The sequence below is a fragment of the Anneissia japonica genome, unplaced genomic scaffold (genome assembly GCF_011630105.1).
Source record: "Anneissia japonica isolate Jap-2015-1 unplaced genomic scaffold, ASM1163010v1 scaffold287972_len269925_cov191, whole genome shotgun sequence".
In the NCBI taxonomy this organism is placed as follows: Eukaryota; Metazoa; Echinodermata; class Crinoidea; order Comatulida; family Comatulidae; genus Anneissia; species Anneissia japonica.
In genome coordinates, this window is record NW_022686996.1 from 84,093 (window position 1) to 94,209 (window position 10,117).

At 36.7% G+C, this 10,117-nt stretch overlaps 1 protein-coding gene across 4 annotated transcripts in view; it reads left to right on the forward strand.

Annotated features, from left to right (window-relative positions):
- LOC117118044 (protein ABHD8-like) overlaps nucleotides 1-9,833 on the forward strand; it is a 27,087-nt gene extending 17,254 nt beyond the window's left edge. For all 4 annotated transcript variants that reach the window (XM_033262547.1, XM_033262554.1, XM_033262540.1 and 1 more), the window contains exons 4-5: nucleotides 7,372-7,582; nucleotides 9,217-9,833. In XM_033262547.1, the coding sequence (XP_033118438.1) occupies nucleotides 7,372-7,582; nucleotides 9,217-9,411 (406 nt within the window). In that variant the 3' untranslated portion in view covers nucleotides 9,412-9,833. The remainder of the gene's footprint in view (nucleotides 1-7,371; nucleotides 7,583-9,216) is intronic.
- Nucleotides 9,834-10,117: the final 284 nt, after the last annotated feature.

Here is a 10,117-nt window from a genome sequence, read left to right on the forward strand (position 1 = left end):
TTTCGCTAACACTGAAGGAAGTGTACCCTATCTAAGTTCATGATCGAATGTAGGCCTACTGTAGACCGATATCTGTCTGTCGTCCTAGACAGTTTTATTTAATAATCTTAATTAATACTAAAACGATACAAGAAATGATAATTTTAAAGACTAACTGTAAAAAAGATATAATTAGCCCTAACAAAAATTCATAAAAATTGCCTGTTTTCGATTTTTAATTTTACTCCGTAATTTTTCTAAATAAGCCAAAGCATAGACCTATCCATGGAGGTATAATACAGGGTTCATACACTTTCTCATGAGTTAATTTCCATGATTTTCCATGACTTTTCTAGCCAGAATTCCATGACTTTTCCATGACTTTTGAACCGTTTTACATGAGAGATTTAAAATGTTGATCTCATAGCAAAGCGAAATTATGGTATAAAGAGTGTGCAATAAAAAAAATCTTCATCTTATTATATATTATTATTTGAACAGTTGTAATTACAGCAACTGTAACATCTCCCTATTACATGCAGTAATACTGTACAGAAGCCAAAATTATTAGTACTTACTGTGAAATATTCATTTAAATTGATTTAACAATCAAAACATCCCTAAAAACATTTGGTTTTAATCTCTTCACAAAGATCGCGAAGCCATCCGAACAGCACCCTCTATAAACAAAAATTAGATTCTGTATTCCTACAGTGTTAGCTGCCTGCTAAACATTCATGTACAATTCAAAATAGAATATGTCGGCTAAAAACGATCCATATTTCTTGCTTTATACAAAGTTTTATGTTATTTATTGGTTTAAATATTATCTATCTTAGTTGAAGTAACATTTTATATTATTTTGGAAGACTTTTCTGTACAATTTCAAGCACTTTTGTAGTTAAAAATGATTGTTCGTAACGATGTCATCGCCACAAAAATTGAGTTTCATAAAAGGGAGGTGTTACTGTCCACTGCGAACTTTTTAGTAATTTTTTATGGCATTCAGCTGCTCATCAATCTGTTTCTTAATTTCTTCTAATTGGGTCAATTTCTCCTTTGCCGTACGTCTGAGGCTATTAGATTTCGAAATACATGTTAATTTTCCCTTTTATTCAGCTTCTTCTGCGTACTTGTCTGCTGACCAGTTAAACTTTTGATATCTGCTTGCAGGCACCTTTGTTTTATTTTCAGTCCATCCAACTCTTCCATCATTCCTTTTCTCTTTCCTTCCTTCTTTTCCTTTTCCCTTTTTCTTGAGTCGTTAAGTGTGAGAGAGGATGAGTCTAGTAGAAAAAAGAAATCAAACAATAGAAACAAAATCGGTGAAGGCATGGAATCATTATAATACCTCCATGGTGAAAGTCATCACCATCTAAAAAAAGAATGAAGCAAATAGTACTACTGTAGAAATTAACAATAATTAATTTAAAGTACGGTGGTATTGCATTTACTGTATAGCCCTTTTTTTCGCGCGCCCTTATTTCGCGAAATCGCGACAAAACGTCGATCGCGAAATATAAGGCCACGCGAAAATCGCGAAATTGTAACTAATAGTATTGTCTTCAAAAACGATCTCAAAGTTATTATACAAAGATTATTTCCTCAGCAAACGTCTTGTAAACTTTCCATCTTGCGTTGTATATAATTTATTAATCATTCATAATAAACTACAGTAGTTAGGTAAGAAAACAACTGATAGAGTAATATATTAGGGCTGCAAAAAAAGGGCTATACAGTAGGTACATCCGTAGAGTGAGCAGTTTAAAATTTTAGGCTTTGGCCTAGGCCTATATATCATAGGGCTAGCCTAGGCTTAGTAGGTATCTCTAGGTAGGCCTAGTAGTAGTAATAGTAGTACTATTATTAGGCCAGAAAATGTCGGTTGATCCGTGGTCGGACCTTTTGATGCACAATAATTAAAAATACAAATTTAAACATTTACAGCAGTAGTACAATACTAAACTATAATAATAAAGTACTTCAGAATACTTACCGCGTTGTTTCTGATTCTTTCTGTGTTTATCACTTTTCATATGGCTTTTGACGGCAGCTTCGCCCATGTTGCTAAGACTAAAATTAACTAAGCAAAACCCACACCTCGCTGTCCTGATTGGAACTAATTTTTAATATCCAATCACGATAATCTGGATGCTGCAACCAGCCATCATTGAAGTGGCAATTTCCCGGCATTTTTCAATTCCGCTACAAAAATTAACAAAACTTCTTATAACAATTTACACCTGTGGTGTGAGTGTCGTCGTTCTTCGCATGCAAATTTCGCAGTTCAATTAAAAGTTTTTAATCCAATTGCGCCCTCTCTTGAAACAAGAATTTTCCAATTCCCATATCAAAGAGAATAAACTGCAAGAGGTCCGACTGCAATGATTTTGTATGCAAGCGATGCAACATTAAAAAAATGTACATCCACAAACTAGGTGGCGTTCTAATTTCAATTTGAAAGCATTCGCTCGAAATGGTCTTCTGAGACACGCCCATCTTTGGGAGTACTTTTTGAAATAGGATTGCGTTTCAATGAAACCACGGCAGTCGGATCTCTCGCAGTTCTATACTTTTTGTTTCTGTGTTTGCACTTGAACTCGTAATTTTCAGAATGAATCGGTAGTTTTTACGAATGAAGGCAAACACGGGAAGAAAATAGTTAAAATATTTTTATTTATTTATTTACACTTCTAGTGAGAACATATTCGAATATCACATACTGTAATATTACCAAATTCCATGACTTTCCATGACTTTTAATTATTGTCCCATATTTTTCCCGACTTTTAAGGCCTGGAAAACATAATATTAAAATTCCATGACTTTCCAGGTTTTCCATGACCCGTACGAACCCTGTAATATGTATGTCCTAGGCCTCTCCTAGTTTTATATTTCTGCTGTCTGTTGGTTTTGATCGTAACGGTGACAATAATCTCGATAAATTAATAATGTAATTCTGAGAAATACTGTATAACGTGAGCTTGCGTTACCTCCAATAGGGTTTATTTTTATACGAGACGTTTTTGTTTGTGCTAATTGGGTTTTTACACTAAGCCTGTTATCAATTCCCCACTACGAAGTGGAGTAGCCCAGGAAAATAATCCCAACGCGTGGCCAACTATGGGATTAAACTGCCTTTAATCGCATCGAGTGGTCCACTCGTATACGCGTTGCTTTATTTTGCGATGCTCCCTAAGAGGATATGCTGTAATGCCCTCTGAAGATGTCGTACCTGTCTCGTTCCATCAACACGTGTCAGTAATGCTTCTTTTGTGTTTGTTGCTTTAGCCACAAGGTTCAAACCACTGCTTTTCTTGGAGCTCTGCTTGTAAAACAAGTAGAGACTGAGCATCAAGGAACTGAGTGTGGTGTTATCCACAGACTTAATGCTGTCTTTTAATGCCAACTCCAGGCGATGGGCTGTGCAATGAACAGATTGGAGTGTACTCATCTTTCATAAGCCTGGCAACGCCATTATTTTTGTCAAGCATGACTGCTGCCTCATGAGTCACAAAGCTGACCAACTTCTGTTTGAGTAAATTCTCATCAATGCCCATATACTCCTGCACACTGGAAACTATCGCCTGTTTAATTTAAGGAGCATCAGCATTTGGTATGTTTTTAAATGCAACAAATTCAGTATAAGCAGTACCTTCAATTGCAAAGCGAATATACACAATCTCTGCTTCTGTTATTGATTTGTCTGTGGTTCCATCCGAAATAATTGAGAAAAATTTAGTGTTTTCCAACTTCTGCTGAAGTTCTTTTCTTTGGACCTGAAACAAAAAACATTTTTTAAAACAAGTTTGCTATCAAATATTGAATAGTTTGTTGATGCTTAAAGTATATTCAAAATAACTCTTTTGTTTCAATCATGCTGTTCCATCCTCCTTTACCACAAAACCCGACTTATCCACGAAAACTCGGGAAATCAAACCAGGGTCTCTTATCATAGCTAATTATACTCTAATTATCAGGAAGGCTAGACCTCGTGTCGTCATATGTTGTAAATTTGTAAACAGTGGTTGACGGTACTGAGAGATGAAAAAAATTAGGTCGGCAAAAATTTTGCGGTACATGAAGGGCTATCGCGGCTGGAAAAGTCATTATCTCAGAGGGGTGCTGCCATAGCAATAACAATCAATTCCTACTGAGTTTACTATAAAAATTAAAAAAAATCTATTTTGTTGAAAATCGTATGAAATATGTTAACATTTGTCTTTAGCAGAAAAAACTGTCCTACCTACGAGTTCGAATCGTAAAAAACGAGCCCTTTACGAGAAGTTACAAAAGTACAGGGCTATTAATGGGCCTAGCCTAGGCTGACTTGGTATAGGCGCCGTCGTACGACGACATGAAGTTTCTGAAAAAGGCGGATGAATATATTGGTTTGAACGTGATTCACTTTGAATCCATTTATTAGTAATATTTTTAGTGATGAAAATTAGTGTGTAAAATATTTAGAAACTACTTTAAATGTCCGAATCGTTTAATATATAATTGTTTGTTGTAAATGAAAATAATACAACAGTAATTGGGAACTATTTTGCCAGCGTAATGACAGAAAAACTTCAGCAGTAAATAATAAAAGAGCGCTTGCTTTGATCGTGTCGTCATATGTTGTAAATTTGTAAACAGTGGTTGACGGTACTGAGAGATGAAAAAAATTAGGTCGGCAAAAATTTTCCGACCTTAAATTCTCAGATGTCAGCAGCCTCGGCAATTTTTTACTACCTAGGCCTATAGTATTAACTACGATTTTTCCGAACGCTCGAACTTACATATCCATGCATGTCCATGCGCATGCCCAGAATGATTAATCAGGGTTTTCCCACATGTACTTGTTAGTTGTGAAGTCACGAAATTATCCTGATTGCGTTTAAACAGACGGTAGGATTAGGCCTACAATTATGTTGTTTTTAGATAATAAACAACATTTTAAATATGACAATAATACTGTAAAATGAAGACAAATAATAGATTTAGTCAAGCATCTACGCGGTCCACGTGGCTTCAATTTGGCGATGTTGTAGGCCTTTGTTGACTAGGCCGAGGCCTAGTGTCATTCCTACCTAGGCCTAGCCTACGAAACGTCTAGGCGAGAAAGACAAGACGATTGTACACAAATCGTACGTACTGCATGCCTATTATAAATAGTTATTGTACAAACAAATCTGTTTTATGAACCACCAATTCCTTGGTTTGACGACGTACATGAAATTTAGTGTCTGCTATAGCCTGTTTCAGTCAAAGTTTTGGCTTTCCAAGCAGTTTTTGAAGCCGTAGAAAAAAACTGTTTAACAACACCTTGAATTTTTTTCTAATAAATTATAACAAAAACAGGATGATATTGTTGCATTTTATTTTATTATTTCTGTTAAACATTTGTGTTTGTGTGCATTGAGTATTGTGAAAGTAGTTCCAGTTTACTGTCTGCCTGAGAAAATTTATTCTGTTTATCTAATTACTTAACATTTATCTGATATCCTGTGGAGCTTGTAATTAGCTCAAGGACACTACACCCTGGTTGTAAGAGGCAAATTTTGGTAAAGGAGGATGGAACCTCATGAGGACAAAATTTCTAGCAATGGCATGCAAAGTATTAATCTTGCGCAGCCAATCGATACATTAAATCGATCAAGAAAGGTAAGGTCGTGATTATGAACAACTATAGAAAGCGCTGTTTGAAGCATGCCGATGATTGCTGCCAAACACTCAGCCACTCCAAAATTGAAGGTGGCCCTACCAACTATGTAGGTGCACTTTACTGTACAATACATTCACCCTAGGTCTAGTTAGTTATTATAATCTATTGGATCAATGATAAATATTCAGCGTCAGTTGAAAACCCGCGATCATGCTTGGGTCTTCCTATTATCTACCTTATGTAGGCTAGGCCTAGGTCCTGAACTAAGTAAGAAGCTAGGCCTAGCCAAAATAAATTAATTGGTGTACACTAAATTAACTTACCTCGGCTATGTAATGTATGAACTGTTGAGCAGATTTGTCATTTCGGTAATTACTACCTACATCTACTCCCTTTGCCGTGTCCAGGGTTGCCATCCATTTCAAATCAGTGACAGGTCTGCAGTGCCACTTGGCAATGGCGTGTGCATTTCGAAATAAAATGATGAGGTTATTCATTATATTTTTCATATTCATTCCTTGAATCATTTTTTCCGCCTGAGATGTTCCAGCGGGTCTTGATTTTGCTTTTTCGCGATCAAAAGCAACTGTGTATTTTTCACTTTTGTCATGTTCTTTAATTGAATCCAGTTTGAAATTATTTGTACCCTTGAAGAAAATGTTTTTCTTCCGACCAGTCAGTGCCGCATCTGTATATATCTGCCTACAAACCTTACATGCTGCAGCCATGACATCTTTTTCATTTTTCGTTTTTTTTTTCTTTTTGGATATTGATGTTCCCAATCAGCCCTGTATAATTGTGGGACGGATACATAACATGGATGATGTAACTTAGCGGTGCTCACACAGAGGGACATCAACTTCTCCAGCCTTTGTCGCTGTAACATGTGACAAGCAGAGGCTGGAAAAGGTGATTTCCCTCTCTGTCTAGCTAGTGCGTGATGTTGGCATTCAATTGCTGAGCCCAAGGCTGTTGTTAGGGACGTTACCATGACTAATGAGGTACAGAAAATAGCGATCTTGTTTACATTATCTGAGGTCATCTTATTCAGAGGTGAATGAGTAAAATTATAGGTATAGGTAGGTCAAATTTTTCTTGAAATTTTAACTGGTCAAGCAGACTTGTTATTGGGATTAAATTAACTAGCCATCGCCGGCGGACCTGCGTTATTTCGAACCATGCTTAGGCACTGGACTAATATGGCCTTTGTTGATATTTTGAAACCATGGCATATCTCTCTGTCAAACAAAAAGTTTGAAACCGATCTTGGTTACTGCTTGTGTGATTGAGCTGGACACATTTTACCCTTCTCACTTAGGAGTATAATGGGTATCTGTAAATCCTGACTTGATGGCGTGCATTTCAATACTTGGAGTATGTATTATACTATCTTCTCTGAGATTAATCAGTGGACCTTTCGGTATCTGAAGGAAGTGAATAATTGGACATGAAATAAAGGCAAAGTATGTTGTAGGTTGGAGCCACCCAGCCTTGTAGTTTTCCACCCAGTCTAAAGCTACTTTCATGGCCCTCAATTCACTTTAAAAAAAATTTAACCACCTTGCCCATCATTAAAATCCACTCGTATTAGAGTTTACCAATGTTATCACCACCCTTAAAATGTCTACCATCCACCATTCTATTTTCTACAGCTACAGCTCTGAAATGGGTCCAACTAACTAAGCACCATATTTAAAATCTTATTAAATTAATATGAATTATTACTCAATGATTCAATACAGACGTGCCTTCAAAGATCCCAAAAAGCAGTCACAGTCAGACAAGGATAACTCTTTCAACGCCCCAGTAAATATTCTCCATGCTATGATGAAAGGACAAGATTGGGCTGAGGGAAACAAGAGCTACCATGCCGAAATCAACACACCTGTTCTGCTCATCTATGGCATGCAGGATCAATTTATAAGCCTTTATGAGGAAGACGAGATGGTGAAGGTTAGATTTTATTGTAAATTTATATATTGTGCTGGTAGAGTTAGAGTGGCAGATTCAGGAATTGGGAATAAGGGGTCCCAGGTAGGGAATGCTATAGATGGAGGGGCTAACCTAACAGAATTTTAACTAATGGCAATTCTAGATAGCTGAAAATGGAACTCTCAAACTTAAATTGGAATGCAATTTTCTGTTTCCCCTTTAAAAAATTTTTTTTTTCTCACTTTGGAAACAATTCTGGTGGTCTAGGCTGGCTGGGTGTCTTTGAAACACCTCCGTGATACAAGATCATTATCATGATTCAAATTGAAGAGCTCCAACTCAATTACAGTATAATTGACGCGTACGATGGAGTTGACTTTAATATACAACACTGAGACTGCAGTTTACTTCAATCAATGCCATTTATTCTCTGGCTACAAATTATCTATACTTTACAAAATCGGATCCATACGTTCTGAACAGCTCCAGTATATGCTGGCCACCGCCCAACTATCTAACATTAGGGACTTTTAGATTGTGTGGACGTGGACCTGGTTCACGTCGACTAGTCATGCTCACCTGTTGACTACAAATGAAAACCTTTTAGATTTCAGTCGACATGTAGCGCGCGCTAGGGCAACCTTATTAAGCAGCTGTGTCATGGCGAACCTTCTTCGACTTCGCGAAATTGTCGTCTTTGCATATTCTACAGGTGTCTTGGACGATGAGGAATTCATGTTTTTATACAATACAAATAAACCCACAAATGCCGAATTCAGGTACCGAGATTATCAGAAATTTGATCTAGACAAGTACAACGATGATGAATGTAATGCATACTTCAGGGCGCATCCGGTGCGTCAACTGCGATGATGCAGATAGTTAACAGGCCTCCCCGGCCGGCTGCGCTCGCTGTGGTGCAAGTTTGCATTGCATGCACACTGGCGTAAGCACGCTCATGAACTTCCACAGCCTTTTATGTGTTTACGAAGGCAGTAGAAATTACATAACTGCTTGTGCATTAAAAAGCAAATAATACATATTAATTCAACACAAGTTAGAAACTTCCCCCAGACTCTGTCTCTGCCTCAGTTGGACGAACTAGTGACGGCAGCGTTGCCACTATATTCCTAGATTTAGGACGACGGGAAAAACGAGGTGAACACATTCTCGATTTTGGTAGTGGACGAGGGAGACGACATAACGCATGCGCAGTGCCTTAAAATGACCTCATCACGTAGCAGTCCACTATGTCGACGTGCAAATCTAAAAGTCCCTATTAGCTTTGTAAGCACTTAAGTGGCATCGTGTGGCTCACTAATATATAAATTAGTCTGTTGAAATTTACCTTAACAGATCATTTATTCAACTGTCGTTACATACAGTATGTAAATGAACGTGAATGAATGAATGATTTATTAGTTCAAATTACAGATTTATAATGGGATTTAATTTAAGATAAATTTAAGTATAATTTATTGTGAATAATATTGTTATTAAATTAGTCTTTTAAAATTGATATTAAAGATCAAAATAAAATGTTGCATAGTACAACAGTATTAAACTATATTTTTGTTCATTAACGATAACATTAAACAAGTTAAATTCAACTGGAGTACAGTAAAAATAACTTCTTTTCTGAATTCTTTGAATAGACAATTCCCAACTGTAAATTGGAAACTGTAGAAGCTGGCCACATGGTGATGTTGGAGGAACCTGACAAGGTCAATGACCTCATTAAGGACTTCATCGATAACAACCTGTTTGAGTGGTCAGAAGTTGAAACACCACCTGATGCCTATACACCTGTCAAGCTTAGTAATACAACTAGCAATTCGACATTCCAGTAGTTTAAATATTTATATTGTATTATATTTATATACCTGTATTATAATTTACACAGGGATACTTTATTGAGAAAAGTATAGTTTTTATAGAACAGTTCATATTACCATTATATTAGTGATACAAAAATAATTTTGATTTATCCCTAACTAAACTTGCATACAGTACATCCTTATGATTACACTTTGAAGTGATTACACTCTGAAGTAATTCCTTCGGTAGAAAATCATGACATTCTGTGTGCTATTTTTCTGGGTACCGCCTATACTGCAATTAACAGATTCAAGATATTATCAAGTAATTACATGCAGTGTTAATGTATTTGTATTTTTTGTCAGTTAAAATCTGTTAGGAAACTGTTTTTACAGAAATTTATTGGAGTAGTGGACAGTAGTTATTGTGTATAAGCCCACCTCGGACCCCTTGATTGGATTTATTTAACACCAAGGATAACCCACGAAAGTCTGAAGAAGGCTTATTTCCAGTGGAGTCCTGGTGGTGATTAGGCAGTACACCGGGAGGCAATCCCCTACTCTTTTCCGAAGAGTGTACTGCATTTTTTAACATACACATGGGCCATAATGCACACGGGACCAGCAGCCTTAACGTCTCATCCAAAAGACGGTGTGCTATCGTAATTTGCATTTCAGCCCTCTAGCTGAAATACAAGGAGAGCAGTGATGGAAATTCAACTGGGGTTTAAGACATCTT